Source organism: Pezoporus wallicus, unplaced genomic scaffold (genome assembly GCF_028554395.1).
Source record: "Pezoporus wallicus isolate ANWC-B61680 ecotype Strahan unplaced genomic scaffold, APGP_CSIRO_Pwel_v1 scaffold_2696, whole genome shotgun sequence".
Taxonomy (NCBI): domain Eukaryota; kingdom Metazoa; phylum Chordata; class Aves; order Psittaciformes; family Psittacidae; genus Pezoporus; species Pezoporus wallicus.
This window is the reverse complement of record NW_026637439.1, coordinates 1,157,963-1,179,422: the sequence shown is the minus strand read 5'-3', so window position 1 is coordinate 1,179,422 and position 21,460 is coordinate 1,157,963. Positions and strand designations below refer to the sequence as shown.

At 39.0% G+C, this 21,460-nt stretch overlaps 1 protein-coding gene across 2 annotated transcripts in view; it reads right to left on the bottom strand.

Annotated features, from left to right (window-relative positions):
• Positions 1–21,460, bottom strand: part of JMY (junction mediating and regulatory protein, p53 cofactor) — a 60,920-nt gene that overhangs the window by 28,517 nt on the left and 10,943 nt on the right. Inside the window, exon 2 of one of the 2 annotated variants that reach the window (XM_057405448.1) lies at positions 10,978–11,151. The exons of the other annotated variant lie outside the window; for it this stretch is intronic. Within the exon in view, the coding sequence (XP_057261431.1) occupies positions 10,978–11,151 (174 nt within the window). The remainder of the gene's footprint in view (positions 1–10,977; positions 11,152–21,460) is intronic. 2 annotated transcript variants of the gene reach the window in all.

Genomic DNA, 21,460 nt, shown 5'->3' with positions numbered 1-21,460 from the left:
ATGTACATAGTAGTGAATGATGACTGGTGAGGTTAATGCTTTCCATTTACATACTACTCTGAAACAGTAAGCTCCTTTGAGAAGAAGGACAAAAACCAATACAGTTAAAACTCTTCCTTTTTCTACTTCTTGGTAATGATGAGGTGATTTGATACTGAAATTGACACAGGGTCACTGAGTAATGGAAGTTAACTTCTTGTATGTATCATTTCTAAGAGAGTAAGAAGCCTTGAAGTATGAATTTCTTCGTGAAGTTTTGCCTGCCAGAACATTATTCACACATGGTGTTAGCTACAGAGATTTAGGACAGCATAATACAACTGTATCTTTGTTCCTAGAACAAGTATCTACAAGTAACAAAAAAAGGGAAGCACCTTTTCATGAACTGCAATCCCAAGTATGCCATCCATGCCATCATTCATACTCCGGGTATGCATGCAACAAGGCACAAAAAAAAACAAAACCCCAAGAAGCCTTTGCTTTACTAATTCCCATACAAGTATGCACATGTATGCACAGCCGTAAGTAGATGGTCATGATCTTGCAAAGCTTTAGAAACTGGGGAAACAAGGAAGATGACAGGGTTGTAAATGTTTATGAGGATAAACCAGTTCAACCTGGTAGAGTTACTGATGTATACTTTCCCTTTATACATCTGTTCATGTACACATTCACATTTAGGAGACACCAAGCAGCATACCCCACAAATGACTACTGTCTGAAAGGAGGACCCCAAATAATTGCATGAACAAGAACAGACCAACATCATGCCTTAAGCCTGCAGCAACAGTGGCATGCTTGACAGAAGTCTGAAAGGAGCCTCCAAAAGACACAAAGGACAGATGTAAATCCCAAATGCTGCTTGAGCTGCCCTACCCTGATGCTTAGCAGTTTTATAGTCTATATCTAAACAACCTGTTATCTGGCAAGACAGTTGAACTCTTTAGAATTACTGACCATGAACATGAATATATTATGATTCTTCTAGAGTGTCTTCTATTACAAAGATGAAGTACAAAGATTGCTAAGGTTCATGTTTGGACTTTGCATCTTTCTGGCTCTGAAGCCATGAAATGATGGAGGACGGATGTGCTGGTTTAGCTGTGATAATGTTCTTCACAGCAGTTGGGATGGGGCTGTTTTGGATTTGTGAAGCATACTGCCGGTAATACAGGGATGTTTCAGTTACTGCTGAGGTGTGCTTACACAGAGCCAAGGCCTTTCTGCTTATTATGCCACCGGACCAGCAAGCAGGCTGGGGGTACACAAGAAGCTGGAAGGGGACACAGCTGAGACAGCTGACCTCAACTGACCCAAGAGATATTCCACACCATGTGGCATTGTGCTCAGCACATAAAGCTGTGGGAAGAAGGAAGGGGCAACGTTTGGAGTGATGGCACTTGTTTTTCCAAGTAACCATTACATGTGATAGAGCCCTGCTGTCCTAGGGATGGCTAAACACGTGCCTGCTGATGTTAACGGTGAAGTGTTGAATGGAAAGTAATTCCTTATTTTGCTTTGCTTGCACACATGGCTTTTGCTTAACCTATTAAACTGTATTTATCTCAACCCATGAATTTTCTCATTTTTAGCCTTTCCATTCTCTCCCCCATCTCACAGACTGAAGCAAGTGAGCAGCTGGGTACTGCTTAGTATCTGCCAGTACTACTTAGTTTAACCCTGCCAGCCAGGGTTAAACCATGACAAGAGAGGAGGTTCTCATTGCTTCAAGGGGAACAGGTCAAGTCAGAATCTATGCACCTGTGGAGAACAGTCTTGTAACAGGTGAAAAAGCTGGTTCCTTAAAAAAGGTGGCTAGCTAGGAACTGAGGACAAACCCTAAGCTGAAAAGCTTGTTCCTTTCACATTAAAGCTGTTAGGCCAGAATACTTGTTTCAAGAACCATTTAACAGCTTTGACAGCAAGAGGCAATCAAGGTTCAGGATGACAAATTCAGAATGAGAAACTTCAAGAATAATCAAGAGCTGCAAATGCTCTGAAGACCCAGGCTCCTTTGCTGATTCCTGAAGTAGTAGTCTTCAGCCACAGATACCTTTGTTACTTTTTGGATAGCCTAGTTAACACCCTGTGGCCATTTGCTGCCAGCAGGAGTAATCTCAGACCACTCACAGGGCAGTAGGAATCAAATTAATTAAAAAATAAAATTCATGGAAGTTAAGTACCTATCAGCATGTCAGGATCTTGGCACTGCGTATTACAAATATAGGTAGTCTTTCACGTAGAGCAGCCAGATATTCTCATGCAAGGAAGAGGAAAATCGGTCAAGATGCTTCAATATTTCATGATCCAATTTTAGGGAAAGCAGACTTGTCAGACGGAGGCTCCAGAAAGGTACTCTGTGAACACAGACCCCACTGTGTTCTTGAAGACTCGTCCTTACTTCCCACTTTTGTCAATAACTTTCTGAGTGGCAGCAAAATTTAAGAGTCCTCTTTGCTACCCTGGAAATTGCAGTCTCAGGGGTCAAGCTGTCTGCTGCTCCCTGCTTCCCTCCAAGCTTACTTTTCTGGCCTTGCCTGACATACACACCCTGCGGCCTCTAAGAACCTCTCCACTGACCTGAACATGTTACAGTGCTCCCCATGGGAAGAGCAATCTCCTCCCATCCAGCCAGTATGTTCTACCATCCAATCTCTCCATCAAGAAACGCAACAAAGAAAATCAGAATTATTAACAAAAAAAACCCAAACAAGCAAACAAAAAACCCCACCCCCTCAAAACAAACAAACAAAAAACAGTGTAAAATAAACACTGCTAGCAAACTTTCAAAAGGTAATCATTATCATTCTTTATAATAAAAAAAAAAAAAACTGTGACAAACTGAAAGACAAACGGCATACAAACAGTCACTTTTGGTCATGTACCTTGACACACTCTGAGGAAATGTGAAAAAAAACAATAGCCACATCGTGAGTATAAAAACTGACAGTCACTGACCACTTGAGAGAAGAATTACCAGTTTTGAAGTGCAACCTACTTAGAAAATTAATGAAATTTATGCTTGTGATCCTTGTGGGGCAGGACAAACAGTCACAAGGGAAAACCAAACATAAACAACCAAGACATAGTGATAAAATATACAAGGTTCCACTTTCCAAATGGCTGTATAAGCATTATGTTTCAGTTCACTAACATGCCATGACAGCAAATATATGCAAATATATATTAAATCATAATATTTGGATACATTTACACTATTTAGAGTTGTATATTATCATAGGAACTAGAAAGCAAGACCACGAGGGTGAGGGGAAGGTAGTTTAACTAAGGTAAGACCACAGGTGTAATAGGGAGAAAAGTTGAGGAGAAAAGACTGGGAACCTGTCCCTGGAGGTTAACAGCTTAAGAAGAATATACAGCAGCTTTCCTCTACATGTACAATACCTTCATGCTGGAAATGACCACTTCATTTTCCCTAGCTAAGAATTTAAAAAGGAGAAGGGAAACACATGTGGACCATTCAACAGCAACATGAGCAGGCTCATGAGTTTTGAAGACTTCGTTTTCTATACTGCATTCAATAATTAACCACTTTGGTATAAGACAATACTCTCATGGAATTAAAGGAAGCTCTTTTGTCTTTCTGCATTCCATTACTGTTTGCAATGCATGCATAACACATTTATGCTTCATTTTGTTCACTGCATGCCTTTATGATGCCAGCAGCTTTTGCTTTTATAGTCCATAAAAGAGCACAGGTCACTTTATAGACTAAACAGACATGTATTTTTTATATTACCATTGTCATGCTAAATATGACTAAGAGAAGGCACCAAAGAATTGAAATGGACAGTGAAGAAAGAAAATGTTTTCATCTAGTTGGCACTTCTTACAAACATGGTATCTATTTTTGATTCAGTGAAAATTTGTTTTAGTTAAAAATTAGGAAACTCTGACATAGTTGTCTAATCTAACAGGCTTCTAATTTCCCTAACATTTTCTCAAACTCACTTTTTGGTCTGGAAGTTCTTGATTTGGACTCAAAGTTCCAGAGAAAGTACGACCTAACTAAAAACCCTCTCTTTTCACAACTAGATCACATAGCCAAATCTACACTTTCTCGTCTAATAATCACTTCTTCAAGAAACCCATTCCAGCTGTTCTTCCTAAAACTATATCCTCTTTGAGAAGAATCCAAGCCTCATGATAAAACCAACTAGATGTTTTTTTCCGTGATGATGAAACTTGCTTTTGTACATTTTCATGTTTTGCAAACTTTACTTCAGATAATGCTTTGCAACTAGGAAAATTAGGATGGCTTTCACAAAAGTAGTTGTTATAAAGCACACAAGAAGAAACAGCAGAGCCATTAACTTCAACATATTGTGTAAACATATTTCCATCAATATTGCTTCAGTGTAAAGGAACATAAAAGAATGCATTTCTACACCACATGAATATGTTTCTGGAGGAAAACAAGTTCTTCAGAGGACATAAACTGAAAAGAAGTGCTTCATCTAGCCTGTGAGCAGGTGAGAATAAAGCAGAGAGGCAAGGCTTTTCTACTGGAAACATTCTTCTCTAGAAAAGTTCACAGACTGTTGTTACATTTTGAAGAGTGTAAAGTAAGTTTATTGTGAGAAGATAGAAGAAACACTCCTGCAACTACAGGATTTTTAAGTTTTATATAGTATACATCTTCTATATAAAGAAATAGTCCTCAAGGGTCTTTAATACGTTCCAGGGTCTTTCTGAAGACAGCTGAGACAAAACTTGACAGAAAAAGACTTAGACCAGACCACATTATAACTTAGGCAGAGATCTGTGACATCTCTCCAGCTCCCTTTATTACCTCTCTTTTAGAAGGTCTTGTAAGAAGCAGAAAAGGAGAAAAACATGAGATATTATAACATCTGGTCAATTAACTATAAGAACAAAAGAAAGTAAGTTGAGGGAGTACTACAGATGGCAGAGGCAATATACAAAGAGGAATAGCTTCAGACATAAAGGATTGTTTCAGCTCACTCAACTTATGTTTCTTTGAAACATTCCAAGAGGCCAAACAACTAACTCCAAACACAGCCTTCTAGATGTAGTAGCCAGAAAGTACGCATTTCAGCTTCATGATCTATTCAGGGATTTCTCAAAGTTAGTCTTACACATTTTAACTATGCTCCCAGCTGGTAACACAAACCCAGCACTATTTCTCAAAATATGTTATAATTCCAGATGTACAGCCCCATATATATGTAGTTAAAGCACTCGGGTGTAAAAAGGGCTTTATAGTTTTATTTGGTTTATCCTAATGAATACTGACATGGACTTTAATGTTAATATATGCAAACTAACTTAGATTGAATGGTCTAGATTCCTTAAAATATCTGGAACCTGTGACTAGCAATACAAACAGGGGTTTTGATTATCAAGACACAGGAGAATGACATACACAATTAAATAAAGATTGTAAAGGAAGTAACAAACGAAAAAGCAGACAAGATGTTAGGACATACAGAAAGAAGACTGAACAATAACGTCATTGTACTGCAAAGAGCAGTGGTGAATTTTTTTTTCCAGAACTATGGAGAATGATGAAAAATGAAGTAGTATTCAGAAGAGAAAAATCATAGAAGAGTAAGGCTATAGCAAGAGCAGGAGGAATGACTGAGATTATTCCATTGTGTTTTTTTTTCCCCCAGACACATATCAGTGTATATAGAAAAGCATTTAAACCACTAAGTTAAAGTATTTTACAATGGTAATTGACAGAATTAAGCTAAACTCTGCACTCTGCATTACACCTTCCTTATCTATCCACGTGTGTATCATGAACCTTTATTTATACTTCTGCTTCATTGGCTGAGCTCCAGGCTAAAAAAAATGTTCACTTTCAAAAAGAAAGCTTTTTTAAAAAAAAAAAAAAAAATTAACAAGATATGTTCTGCTAGTTATCTGAAAACTAGTTTAAGCAAGTGAGCTCAAATGCTAAATCAAGTTAAAGCATTTCACTTTGCAGACAGGCAAATTTAAGTGATCGGATACATGCCACAATTTTCTAATCAGCAACCTCACAGCAAGAGTTCAGTTTCCTCACTGATTCAGGCTACCACAGCCTGCCTTATACAGATAGCCTCCTTAGAACATTATTTTTTCAGAAAGCCCACAAACCCCTAATTTTAAGTAGGCAAAATATTTTGCCTTGAGTTCATACACTAGTTTAGTTCAGAATGTAAACAAACTGGCATACAACCCTTCTGAAACAGACTTTGAGACTATACAGACTATCACAACATAATTCAGCATACTATACCAGTTTCTCAAAAAAAGAAAGCAGTATTTTCAGCAATGTTTATAACATTAATTTGCAAATCCAGACATTTTGCATAAATTTGTATTACCATTTCTGCCATACTGTGCATGTTTTTCAAAAGCCAAGTTTATTCAACTATCATTTCTGATGACGCTAGGACACATCTTCAACTACATATATACTAAATGCAATTTAAGAACTCTTCGAAGTATTTCAGTCACTCCACTGAATACTACCATAAGGTTTTTTACCAGAGAGTTTTTCGTCACCTTGTTTTCTCCAAGTCACTAGTCTGTAACTATTAGAGAGTATGGGTTGCAAAACCAAGAGGAATTAAATTGAGCTGATTACCATGCAAGTAATCTATACATTTTAATGAGTGCTGCTTTTGTGTCCTCCTATGTGCCTTGTGTAGCCTTGTTCTTATGTTTTTTAACTGCAGGACAACGATGTACTCAAAAATATTATTAAAAGCACAGTTCAAAAATCAGCTAAGCCGTTATTCAAGAGCCACTAATAAAAACACTGATTTAGTAATACCGAACTTATCCATTTGATGTATGAAAGTAACACTAAAGATCAGAGTCTGAAGCATTGACATCCATGCCTCTTCCCCAAAACATAATTCAGCTGATTGTGAGACTTTATTCAAAGTATTCTCTAAGTATTTTTTTAAAGTAATTCTATTTTGCTAGCTATCCTCATCACTAGATTTATCTCCTCCTGTAAGCTTGCTCTGTACTTCATGGAAATACTTTTTAAAACCAATATCTAAAATGTGCAATGCATAGAATCATAGAACAGTTAGGGCTGGAAAGGACCTTAAGATCATCAAGTTGCAGCCCTCCTGCAATGGCCAGGGACACCTTGCACTAAACCAAGTCACCCAAGGCTCTGTCCAACTCAGCCTTGAACACCACCAGGGATGGAGCATTCACAACTTCCTTGGGCAACCCTTTCCAGGGCCTCACCACTCTCACAGTAAAGAACTTCTTCCTTATACCTAATCTAAACTTCCTCTGTTTAAGTTTTAATCCGTTACCCCTTGTCCTATCACTACAGTTCCTAATGAAGAGTCCCTCCCCAGCATCCCTATGGCCCCCTTCAGATACTGGAAGTCTGCTATGAGGTCTCCATGCAGCCTTCTCTTCTCCAGGCTGAACAGCCCCAACTTTCTCAGCTGTCTTCACATGGGACATGCTCCAGTCCCCTGATCATCCTCATGGCCCTTCTCTGGACTTGTTCCAACAGTTCCATGTCCTTTTTACGTTGAGGACACCAGAACTGCATGCAATACTCCAAGTGAGGTCTCACGAGAGCAGAGTAGAGGGGCAGGATCACCTCCTTCAACCTGCTGGTCACGCTCCTTTTGATGAAGCCCAGGATATGCCTGATTTCAGGGCTGCAAGCGCACACTGCAGCCAGCTCATGTTTAGCTTCTCATGGACCAACACCCCCAAGTCCTTCTCCACAGGGCTGCTCTGAATCTCTTCTCTGCCCAACCTGTAGCTGTGCCTGGGATTGCTCCGACCCAGGTGTAGGACCTTGCACTTGGCATGGTTAAACTTCATAAGGCTGGCATCAGCCCACCTCACAAGCATGTCGAGGTCCCTCTGGATGGCATTCCTTCCCTCCAGCTATCAACTGAACCACACAGCTTGGTGTCACCGGCAAACTTGCTGAGGGCGCACTCAATCCCACTGTCCATGTCAGCGACAAAGATGTTGAACACCTGTTCCTGAGGGACACCACTCGTTACTGGTCTCCAGCTGGACACTGAGCTGTTGACTACAACTCTCTGCATGCACCCATCCAGCCAGTTCTTTATCCACTGAGTGGTCCACCTATCAAATTGATGTCTCTCCAATTTCGAGACAAGGATGTTGTGTGGGACAGTGTCAGACACTTTGCACAAGTCCAGGTAAATGATCCACAGATGGATTTCACCAGGTCCCATCATGGACTTGTGCACGTTCAGGTTCTTAAGATGGTCTTGAGCCTAATCCTCTCCTACAGTAGGCCTAAGGTCTTCATTCTCACAGTCCCTGCATCTGCTTTCCAAGACTTGGGTGGTGTGGTCAGAGCATTTGCCAGTGAAGACTGAGGTAAAGAAGTCATTCAGAACCTCAGCCTTCTCCAAATCCAGGGTCATAATTTATTTCTAAGTATTTCATTTTACATATATTAAAGTCAAATTAGTTATAAGGTAGACTACTACAATTCACCATCATCTCTTATTTCCAGTGCTAGACCTTAATATTAGTCTTTTTAAAAACACCTCACATTGAAGTGAATTAACATGTCAGTGAAAATAATGAGTATGTATGTGATGAGGCTAATAGTGTTTTTAATATATGAGAACATTTTAATGTTTTCATTTCTGAAGATGAATTGAGAGGTAATGATGACTGTAATCTCTCACCTATACCAAGATATTATCAGTTCTCAGTTAAGCAAATGCAGTCCAGTTCAGACCTTTGAGAATGCTTGTGTCAAAGTTTTACTGGCATCTACATACATGTTATGAAACAATTTATCTCGCATTTCTCTGTAGCCTCATACCAAGGACATTAAAAAAAAAAAAAAAAAGCATGAAAAAGAAAAAGCCTCTTCCTGATTTTACCTAGAGTTTGATCAAATGAATTACCTGCTCAACATAAGTGTGAAGTACTGTCCACACAATTATAAGACCAGAAAATTCAAAGCAGCAAGGTGATTTCTTTCTCTCTATTAGGCCAGTGAACACAACTGCACCTACAGGTCTAAAACTGTAAAATTACAGAAGGTATATGCAATCCTGACTAAACCCTAGTATTTGTATTCAAGCTTCATTATCCTTGTAATCTATTTTTTTCCATTTTATTAACACATTCTGTAGGTTTTTCATTCCTTACCCTGCCCTAGATCCAAACTTCATCCTTCTCCTGTCACTCTTCATATATAAACAGTATATGGTCACAGCTCCCATTTCACTGAGGTAGTAAACATGAGAAATACTTATATTATGCATGAAAATGGAGCTGACCCCAGCCATTAGGATTTACTGAAACCCAAGGATCTTTGTTTCATTATTAAGCCTGCCAGAAAAACATATGCAGCAAGTTAACACAAACCATTTCATGCGCAAGTTCTATTTATAAAGTAATTTTTCCATCCTAGCTACCCAGCGCAATATATATTTTGTCATCATAGATACAAGTACTGCTTTTTCTCAAACAATGAAATGAAAAACAAGAGATGGCATCTTTCTCTACCACATAATACAGATGACCAAGTTTTATAACTCAAAAATTGCCAAGTTAGGGAAAGAACTTAATGTACATTTGATTCAACTATGTACAACTAAAATAATCAACCACAAAAACATGTCCCTGAAATTTACCAAGGTTATTCTTTCAGGAAAAGTAGAAAACAAGTTATTTTTAAATTGAAATTCAAGAGATCATTGAGGTTAAAGAAAAAAAAACAAATATCCAAACAAAACCAAAAACCAACACAACAAAAAACAACTCAATTCATGTTTATTGCTCAATTTATTTACCTTTACCTGCTTGTAAAAAGAACAAAGAAAACCAAATTATCTCTTCCTATGTGACAAATTCAAATAAAACGGGAACTGTATCATGCTTTAAAGAAGGCTTTACACTAAATATAGTGTTCACAACCTTCAGCCATATAATACATCTGAAAAAATATCCATCCCAATTCTCTATGCAGCAGCATTTATAATTTAGCACTTCTAGTTCAAATATCATCACATTACCTCACTGAGTTACTTTCAGATTGCTGAATGTTTTGAAAAAATTACTTTAGGGACACAGCAATAGCTCAAAATAAAACTAGTTTTGGAATCACAAATCCTCTTGCCTCCCTTCCTCATTCTATAATCAAAACCAGAGGGACAAAAAAGCTGTCTTTTTAAAATTGAAACCATTAATAACAATGTTGGCTAACTGAATGGGTGCCAAGCTGAGATAAACTGACATTTGAAAACAAAACAGACCCATTTTAGCTTTTATGTTACAACACATATATTAGAAGAATTAGAGGGCTACAGTCTTAATAATCTACACAAGAGATAATGACTTTATCAAAAGTACTTCTGAGATGCAATAAAGGAGGTGACATTTGTTATTTTTGGTTAAGTATTTAAAATTAGAATAATTTTAAAATAAAACAAACGTGTGTTATAGAACAGTTTTACCAAAATGCAGTATTCTTCAGCTATCTCTACTTTTTTTAGCTCTTAGGAAAAGATACTGTTAAATTTTGCAAAAACTTCTGTGTTTCTAATACACTTCCGTATCTAAGTATTTCACATTAGATGAAAAGCTACTTACTTTTCATTGCTAATCAGATTATCTCAGAAAATGAAAAGTAACTTCCTGTGTAAACTTTTTTAAAAAATAACAACAGTACAGATAGTGTACCTATGTCTCTGTTTTATATTTTAGTCAGTATTTCCAGTAATCATATAATTCCAAGTTTCACCTATCAAATTCAACAATGAATTTGAACCACCAAACACAGTAAGATAAACAGGTGTAAACTCAAGAGATATTCTCACTCTTCAAAAGCAGAAGAGTGAAAAAAACAGAAACACAGGGTCAACAACTACTGGAGAAACCATCACTGCATAACGAAAGTAACAAATACTAAGTAAAGACTATGATTTCTCCATTAATAGAAGTTAGTTACTTTTATCATACCTTTATCTGCTGTCTTCTAAGCATTGCAAGCTCCCTCATATCTCGGAACGGCTGTAGTAAGTACTGGTAAAGCTCTGTAGTAGCTTCTGCAAGACTACCGTAGGCTTCATCTTCCATTTGATACAGTTCAAGCAGATCTACCATGCTCTCAGTGTTCTTATGTCTTTCCAGAAGCTGCAGAAAAAGTGTCAATTTTAATTAATGTATTAAAACATTCTTGCTAAAAGTGACTCATTTAAAAAACTTTTTTTTGCCTATCTTCTTGCAGTATATTCCCTCTCCCACAAAATCAGCAAACAAACAAAATCTTAACCCCCACCCACGTCTTAAGCTTAGCCAGTCAAGTATGAGCACATCTCTGATAACCTGAACACAAGATGTACAGCACTCCTTTTGATCTTTTAATTCACAAAAATCCCTGGGAAGTATTAAATACAAGCATAAAGACAGCTCAAAAGCAACCTAGTACCAGAATATGGTAACGTGGTAATCAGATACGCCACTTCCCATGTTTCCCACTTTCAGGTGTCGGGGTAAACAGAGGAAGGAGTGATAGGAAAGGAGACATAAGCAATGTCACCTTTTGATAATTTTGGGGTTTTGGGAGCTTTTTGCCTGTCTGTGCTTTGGATCAACACAGTCCCATTGCACAGGTACAGCTCCACCCATACAGAGAAGAATCTATATGAAACAAAACAGTGATCTGCATTTCTGGTAATTCTGCCTTCTGGTTTATGATTTTAGCCTAGACAGTTTAGACATTAAATTTCAAATAAGATTATCTAAGGAAATTATCTAAGTATGATACACTAAAAAAAAAACAAAACAAACAAAAACCCCTTCAAATAATTTATGCTTCAATTCATATACGAAAACACAACATCATCAAAATCTGTCCATTCCTTCCATTAGTTCTTATGAAGCAAAAAAAAATCATCTATCTGTGCAAATTTGCTACACTGTATGTTTTTAATTGAGGTGCTTTTTTTGCATCTACTTGGGGCATTTGCCTGGGCAGACCTCACATGCTGCTGGAAATCTTTTACCATTTCTGAAAAAATATTCAACCATTTAACAAAAACTAATCTCATACAGAATTATGGAGTACTTGATGTATTTACAAAGACAACATTATATGAAATTAATTCCCTTCTTATGCAATCTTCAAACTTAAAAGTCTCTTGTCCCTTATATATATATATATATATATATAAAAAAAAAAGCATATATTCACAGGCCAAGTTTATTTAAACCTAACACAGATTAGGTACAATGTGGAAAAGCACATAGTATCTTCTGTCTGTTCATTCAAGTTGGATGCCAAGCCTACATGAAGTTCTCAGTATACCCAACTGCATCAAGTATCAAGTATCATAAGTGGAAAACAAAAAAAAGGGAACAGCTGATCACAAATTGAAGCTTTGGTCAACAGTCCTTTGACATCTGGTTCATTTATATCCCAGGACAATCAACAGAAATCTTGATTACCATACTGTCTACTCAGTTTGCTCCATTACATTTCTATTACTATGCTGTAGTTCAGTTACATAACGAGGTAAGAAAAATTTTCTTTCTTCATAATGTAAATTTCTCTTCTGAAGACCCCTGCAAACTGGGCTCCCTTTGAAGCATTACAGGCCAACCAAGATTAGAGACAGTACGCAGAGGTGAAAGTAGAGCAGCTTGTGCTAGCTTTATTTATATGTTCAGCACTAAAATAATGGTCAGATGACAAGCCAGGAAGAGCTCTCCATCAACAAGGCTTAGTCAAGATGAAAAGTCTGGGAAAAATGTGTAAAACAGACCTGACATTCCTCAGTTGCATGAGAACATTTGTTGTATTACCTGAACAACTTCACCTAGGAAATTGTTCCTACTGCAAAGTCGTTTGTAATGCCCTTTTGCTGTCTTCCAGCAGCACATAGTATTCTGTGGCATTTGATTCTCACTCAGATTATTGGGTGGCACACAGAGGCTTGCAGTCTGCAAAACTAACATTTTATGAACATATAGGGCTAAACACACATAACAACTTGCAAGCAGAGGGACAGAAGACACTCAAGATGCCCTTGGTGTGAGCCCTAACTCCCTATGGATTTCATGCATTATTCCAATTCATTTGCTGTTTTAAACACACAGGCATCTTTTTCCTCAGCAATTCTTTCCTATAAACAGAGCTGCCATTTCAAGCCTTCTCCTACTTTCCTCTGAAGTACCAGAAAACCCTCTTGCAGTCCCAATGTTGTAATCATCCCTCTGTCAAGGCACTGAAAAACCAAACCTTTCTTCTCAAGCCACCCAATGCAAGAAAGGTCTCTATTATTAGCAGCAGCTCTTCAGTACATAGTAATGTTCATTTCCTTTAGCTGCTCAGGCTATTGCTACATTATTCAACAAATTCACACCTTTGTTTTATCACGAAGCCCTACTCTTCTACTAGGACACAAATTCTAGAGGGCAACAAAAAACTCAGAATCACAGAATGGTTACAATTCAAAAGTACCTTAAGATTATCAAGTTCCAACCCCCCTGTCATGGGCAGGGACACCTCACACTAAACAATGTCACCCAAGGCTCTGCGCAACTTGGCCTTGAACACTGCCACAGACAGAGCATTTACCACTTCTTTGGGCAACCTGCTCCAGAGCCTCACCACTCTCACAGTAAAGAACTTCATCCTTACACCTAACCTGAACTTTCCCTATTTAAGTTTAAACCCACTGCCCTTGTCGTATCACTACCGTCCCTAATGAAGAGTCCCTCTCCAGCATCCTTGCAGGCTCCCTTCAGATACCGGAAGGCTGCTGTGAGGTCTCCAAGCAGCCTTCTCTTCTCTAGGCTGAACAGTCTCAACTTTCCCAACCTGTTTTCATGTGGGAGATGCTCCACTCCCCTTATCATCCTCATGGCCCTCCTCTGGACTTGCTTCAACAGCTCTATATCCTTTTCATGAGGACATCAGAGCTGGATGCAGTAATCCAAGCTGCATTTCACGAGAGCAGAGATATGATTCCCATGAGCTGATTTCAGAGTGAAATTGATTACATCATTTTTTCTTCCCACCAAATGTTCACCTTTGTTTTCATAAAAGAACATTTTCTCCTTAGCAGAGTGTGTATTTGGCCTGTGTCCCGACACTGCAAACCTTACATAAAGAAGGGTTTCAAGAGCAGCATTGTAACACCTGCTAAATAAATGTATTCATTGTATGCAAATATTATTGAGACAGCTATTAGTAGAGGGACAGGATCACCTCCTTCGACCTGCTGGTCACGCTCCTTTTCATGCAGCCCAGGATATGCCTTGTTTCTGGGCTGCCGGCTCATGTTCAGTTTCTCACCAATTAACACCCCCAAGTCGTTTTCTGCAAGGTTGCTCTGAATCTCTTCTCTGCCCAACCTGTAGCTGTGCCTGGGATTGTCCCAACCCAGGTGTAGGACCTTGCACTTCACTTCGTTGAACTTCACGAGGTTGACACCGGCCCACCTCTCAACATGTCAAGAAGAAACTTATTAATCTCACTCCAGGAATGGAACAATACAATGCATGGCATTCTTTTTCCTTTACAGGCCATTTTTAAGGCCTCTTTAATAGTCCTGATTCTCTGGAAGATAGTCATAACTTTGTGGAAGTTGAAGTGCCAGGAAATGAGGAACCGCTGTAATTTTATGACCATCATTATAGCACAAAGACATCTTAATGACACTGAAAGCAAGTATCTACTTATAATTTGTTGGTTGTTCCATAAAAATCCTCTCCATTGTTGGAAACAGTATGGATAAAGTAATGAATTATCATTACATTCATGCACATATAGGAGATAAGTAAATGGGCGCTGTTTCAAGGTTGTCCATGTCTGGTTCTATTCAGTGTGCTGCTGAGGTTACCCCAATCCTAACAGTAATCCTCAACTCTTTCAGAAATACCAAACTCAAAAAAAAAAAAAAAAACAAACCATTTAAAAACACCCAACACAATTGAGGGCAGGTCCTTCACACAGAATATACATATTCTTAAATTATTAACACAAGATAAGCACCCATTCCTTCTTCCTATGGTAATGAAGGTAATGATGCACACAGAATCCATTTCCTGTGACTAATGAGGACTTCTTTGCATGAAAACAGTGTTGAAATTTCAGTCAAACTACAGTCGCCAGAAAACACATAACAAAATATGAAAACTGATTTGGAAAACAAAGAGTTATCACCTTATTTGGTTTAGAACAAAGACCAAAGAGCTATTGACTAGGAATGCTCTTCAAAACAGGTAGCAAGTTTACTAACCTGCAAGCACAGGTTACATATAACCTCATTATACCCATCAATCTATTAACATGTTTTTCTACAGGCTTATTCAGACATGGATGAGAAACATCCAAATATTAAACTTTTCTAAAAATTTTGCAAATGAGCTCAAACACACCCTGAAATTCTTTTGTCCTGTCAACTTAACACCATAAAACTGGTACCTTGAATTTCACTCAGGTGGAGTTAAATGAAAGAAGAAACAGAAGAAGTGTGAAAAAATACAGGCTTAGGAAAAAAAAAAACACACAGAGAAATCATGATATGCATTTGAAATAATTGTTATGGTATGGGCCAGGTGGCAAGAAGGCTAATGGCATCCCTGCTTACATCAGAAGTAGTGTGGCCAGAAGGATCGTCCCACTGTACTTAGTACTGATGAGGCTGCACCTTGAATCCTGCACTCAGTTCTGGGCCCCTCACTCCAAAACAGACACAGATGTGCTGGAGTGTGTCCAAAGACGGGGCAACGAAGCTGCTGAAGGGTCTGGAGCACAAGTCTTATGAGGAACTGGGGTGGTTTAGTCTGGAGAAAAGGAAGCTGAGGGGAGGCATTATTGTTCTCTACAACTACCTGAAACAATGTTGTACCAAGGCGGGTGTTGGGCTCTCTTCCCAAATAACAAGTAATAGGACAATAGGAAATGGCCTCAGGTAGCCTCAGGAAAAGTTTGGATTGGATATTAGGAAAGAAATTCTTCACCAAAAGGGCTGTCAAGCATTGGAGCAGGCTGCACAGGGAAGTGGTTGAGTGATCATCCCTGAGGGTATTTAAAAGATGTGTAGATGTGGCACCTGGGGACATGGTTTAGTGGTGGACTTGGCAGTGTTACATTAATGGTTGGACTCAATGATCTTTGGGGTCTTTTCCTACCTAAATGATTTTAAGGGGCACTACACTCTCTCACTTTCTGGAACTGATATGACTACCAATCGCCAAGTCTTTATCAGTATGGCGTGGTATGAACAGAAGACTGATAGCTTTGAACGTGCTTCTACACAGAGCCTTGTAAGCCCGACGAGTCCAGGCTGCTTTATTACCACTAGTCCTGAAAGGGGCACTGACACAGGAGACAGATGGTGCCAAACTGGCCACACAGAGGACGTCTCCCACTTTGCTCTATAAAGCAGTCAGATGGAAGCTTTCCTGTTCTGGATCAAAGTCAGCTGAAGCATTTTTTTAGTTGGCTGCCATCCAAACTGTATTCATGGCACTGGATAACAATAATGCTGGGTCTAGCACAGAATCCACTGAATCAACAATGTCATAAGGCAAACCAAGATCTCCATAGGCTCACAGCTAGTTTAACTGTGTGAAAATATTCCAGTTTTCAAACAGGCAGTGTGAAAAAACAATACACTGTATTAGAAACATGAAAATTCAGCTGATACCTTTTAGTAAGATTGAGACTTTGGTTAAGCTGGCCAAATGCCTAAACCAACCTGGTACTTTAAAACCACAGTTTTCAAGATGTTAGATTAAAATACATGAACAATTTTTGTGGCATGTTTTATGCTCCGCTTATGATTAAGTCTCAGCAAAGGCATTCAGGAATAGAGTTCACTTACTTCAACAGTTCAATATGAACTTTTTACTTTCACAAATTTTTAATTATATTATTTAAAGAAGTGGGTGGAGGAGGGTAGAGTAACATCCTGTACATGACTGATTAGTGCTATAACCACTGAATACAGCATGTATTTTAAGAATCATGTTTCACAGATATTACATTGTTCACAACTAAATGAATCCATATATTTTAGGCAACTATTATGCAGACGGATTCTAACCAGCAGGAAACACTTTTTTTTTTCAATTTAACAGCACATGAATTTGAACTATATAACAGACTAATTTCCCTCATTTCTGTCTTCAGTATTTTAAAAAATTGTATTTTATCTATAAAGGTATAGAAGTATTACAGAAGGCAGGGTAATTATGTGCAGGTTGATCTCAGTTGGGAGAACAGTCCAAAGCTTGATTTAATCACTGAAGAGTCAAGTCTTACATTTCCTTTGCTCTTACTCTCAAAACTTTCCCCATTACTATTATTTTATAGAAGTATTGCAGTATGACACATACCTACTTTTAGCTAAAACAGGCTATGAAGATATTTTTCAGTGTCTTCCTAAGCTGCTTCATATTTTTGGATAGTAATTAAAGAATACCCCATTTTCTTAAGAATTCAGATTACTGGAAGCCTGATAGTAATACATGACATTTCTAGGAAGAACTCCCGACGAGTTTTATTTGAAGCAGTGTATTTACTATCACAGGTAAACGTACAGTAGTGCAGATAAAATAGCTTTTATATACTGCATCCCTTCTACTGAAGCAGGATCTCGAGAGTAAGATACCAAACCCTCGGGCTGATACATTTGTAAAGTCTGCAATGGGCTCCAGACAATGAGTTCCAAAAGAACTAAAGCTTTAAAAGCAAAATCTTAGCAGCTGAATTTAAACTGCAATTTCTTATATCAGAGCATGCTTAAAACTGTTTCTATTCTCTCTCTTTTTAAGCTGTATTTAAGCAAACAAACAAAAAAAAAACCTTTTTAAAAGGTTCTGGTAATGAGCATGAGTCTCAACTATATGAAACCTGCACTGTGAGCAAACTGCTTTTCTCTGTCTTACATGCATGGTCCTGTATCTAAATATCCCCTGTTGAGGCTAAAAGATCAAGACTTGCTGGACATTCAGCTTCCTGTTTGCATGACTGCATTGCCATGAACAGTCCTTACCTTTGCAGTATAAAAAGGCCTTCTGCATTATTGTAGAAAGTGAATGTCCCATTACTGGACCAAAGCCTGACTCTCCAATACAGATCTAAAATATATTTTAATCTTGAGGCAGAAATCATTTACGAGAATACAAAACATGGATACAGAGTTGGGACAGCATAAACAAATAAGGTAATACTGCCCAGCACGAGAGGTGTGGGAACCAGCACTACATCTGTCAAACCTCTTTAGATTAAAAGAAGATAAAAATAAGTGAATTCCATATTAAACTTATTTGAAACCACACAGCTTACAATTGGTACACAAAACAATCAACCACCTACTGAGTGGACAAAAATATCTAATTTTTTTCAGATAGGCTTCTGAAGATAGGAAATCAGACATGTATGCTGCTGCACTGTAAAGGTTATTGTCTGAACCAAGTTCAAAGTTAGCAGTTATTCTAACAAACACACAGTAAACACACATGCACACACAAATAAAAAAAAATCCAAAAAAGATACTGGAAAGTGAAACATGGGGTGTTTGAAACATTAAAAGTAAAAATAACAAAGAATCCCCATAATTCCTTAGGATGTGTCTTCTAGGCCTCTGAAGAACTACTCATATCAAGTGAGTGAGTACACCTCAGTGCCTATGTCCAGAGATGTACTGGCTGTAGGTGGGAGGGTTTTAGTAGTGGGGAGATCTACAGGGCTGGGATCTGTGAAAAGATGCCAGAAGCTTCCCCCATGTCTGACAGAGTCAATGCCAGCCAGCTCCAGGGCAGACCCACCCCGGCCAACCCCATCAGCAACAGCGGTAGTGCCGCTGGAATAACATGTTTAAGAAGGAGAAAAAACTGCTTCACGATAGCAGTCAGAGAGAGGAGTGGGAATATGTGAGAGCAACAACTCTACAGATACCTTCTTCACTCCTTCTGCCAATGAAGAAGGAAGGGAGGAGACGTTGCATGCACACGAGCAGAGATTGCTCTGCAGCGCGTGGTGCAGACCATGGTGAGGCAGGCTGTGCCCCTGAAGCCCACAGAGGTCCATGATAGAGCAGATACCCATCTGCAGCCCATGGAGGACACGGCACCAGAGCAGGGAGATGCCTGAAGGAGACTGTGACCCCATGGGAAGCCTGCACCAGAGCGAGCTCCTGAGAGAGCCTGTGGAAGAGAAGCCCATGCTGGAGCAAGGGAAGAGTGTGAGAAGCAAGGAACAGCAGAGACAACACGTGATGAACCAACTGCAACCTCCTTTTCTTATACCTCTGTGCCACTCAGGGGAGAGTCAAGAGAAATAAGGAGTCAAGTTGTGCCCAGGAAGGAGGGAAGGGTTGGGTGAAGGCATTCTTAAGATGTGCCTTGTTTCTCATTACCCTGCTCTGGTTTGATTGGCAATAAATTAAACTAATTTCCCAAAGTCCAGACTGTTTTGCCTGGGATGATAATCGCTGAACGGTCTCTTCCTGTCCTCATCTCAATCCACAAGCCTTCACCATATTTTCTCACTAGACCAGCTGAGAAAGGGGAGCAATAAAGTGGCTTTGGTGGGAACCTGGTGGTCAAATTCAACCCATTACAAAAGAACACACCAGAAGACTGCACACTGCAGATTGCCTGGCCCCTCTTCACTCATCTCAGTTATCTTCATTTAGACTTACATTACTTATGTTTTAATTCCTAGGACAGTAACAATTACCCTTCTCAAGTTCACTTACACTGCCTACAAAAATGCACCTCATTTCAACAAGCTGACTGTAATACAGGTCCATAGAAATGGAAAAGAACTGAACTGGATCACAAAAACTGAAGCAGTACTTTAATGTAGCCAAGTGAGCTAAAACATTATTTCCATGTATACATCATTACTGAACAATGCAACTTCTCCCCTCCCACCCAAAATTCTACATAGTCTCAGCAGAACTGTACGTATATACACATAAAACTTGCTGCAGTATCACAAGGCTCAAGCTTAAAGCTGCCAACTCTGACAGTAATATACGGCACACCAGATCTCCTCTAAAAGCTCAAGAGGGAGATGTCAACAATTAAAACCCACGCAACTCCTTTTCTCTAAGCAAAACACATGTGTAGTATCCTGGTAAAGTTGCTTTTATTTTAAGATGGTACTTGTCTGATCACTTTACCTTATGTATGATGTGGCTGTGCCACTCCTGAGTTACACTATCATGCCAAATGAGCGTCTATAAAACCAGCTATTTAATTCAGTGTATTACTCAGAATAGCATAGTCACAAATAAGCCGCAGAAATGACAGAAAACAAGGGCAAACTGCAGAGGAGCTCATTGTACAGGAGTGCTAGGTTATTTTGTCTTGGTAGCACAGAAGTAAGTATTTGCATTATAATGTAATTTGATGAATAAAATAGATGTTAACTGTATTCCGAAATAATTACGGGCATTCTGCACCTCCTTCACTTTGAAAAAAATGGCAAAATAACTAAAAGATACAGTCATTAATGAATCACTGATCAGTTTGAACATGGTAACTCTGAACAAAAAGACTTCTAGGCAACACCTCACCCTGAAGGCTTGGCGAAGAGCTTATTTTACATTTGTCTTAATGAGTTCTAAGTATTTTTTTTTCTGCAGGAATCTGATTAAAAAAATACCCAAACCCAAAGCCAGAAGACTGAGAACATACATTACCTAAGTGTTCATGCTATGCCATAAAATACGTTAAATTTTGGTCCACAGACTCTGTTCTGTGTTTCTGAACTATGCTATTAATCAGGAAAACATTCAAAAGCCTCTAAACTGACAATTGTGTCAACAACATTTACATACAATGAATACATTTATTTAGCAGGTATTACAATGCTGCTCTTAAAACCCTTCTTTATGTAAGGTTTGCAGTGTCGGGACACAGGCCAAATACACACTCTACTAAGGAGAAAATGTTCTTTTATGAAAACAAAGGTGAACATTTGACGGGAAGAAAAAATTATGTAATCAATTTCACTCTGAAGTCAGCTCATGGGAACCATATCTCTGCTCTCGTGAAACGCAGCCTGGAGTACTGCATGCAGTTCCGGTGTCCTCAAGAAAAGAAGGACATGGCACTGTTGGAATAAGTCCAGAGAAGGGCCATGAGGATGATGAGAGGGCTGTAGTACCTCCCGTATGAAGACGGGCAGAGAAGGCTGCGTGGAGACCTCACAGCAGCCTTCCAGTATCTGAGGGGGGCCTACAAAAATGCTGGAGAGGCGCTCTTAATCAGCGACTGTAGCCATAGGACAAGGGGCCATGGGTGGTGAGGCACTGGAACAGGTTGACCAGAGAAGTTGCGAATACTCCATCCGTGGCAGTGTTCAAGGCCAGGCTGGACAGAGCCTTAGAATATGGTCCAGGATGAGACACCCCTGCCCATGGCAGGGGCTTTGAAATTAGATGGTTTTAAGGCCCTATCCAACCCAAACCATTCT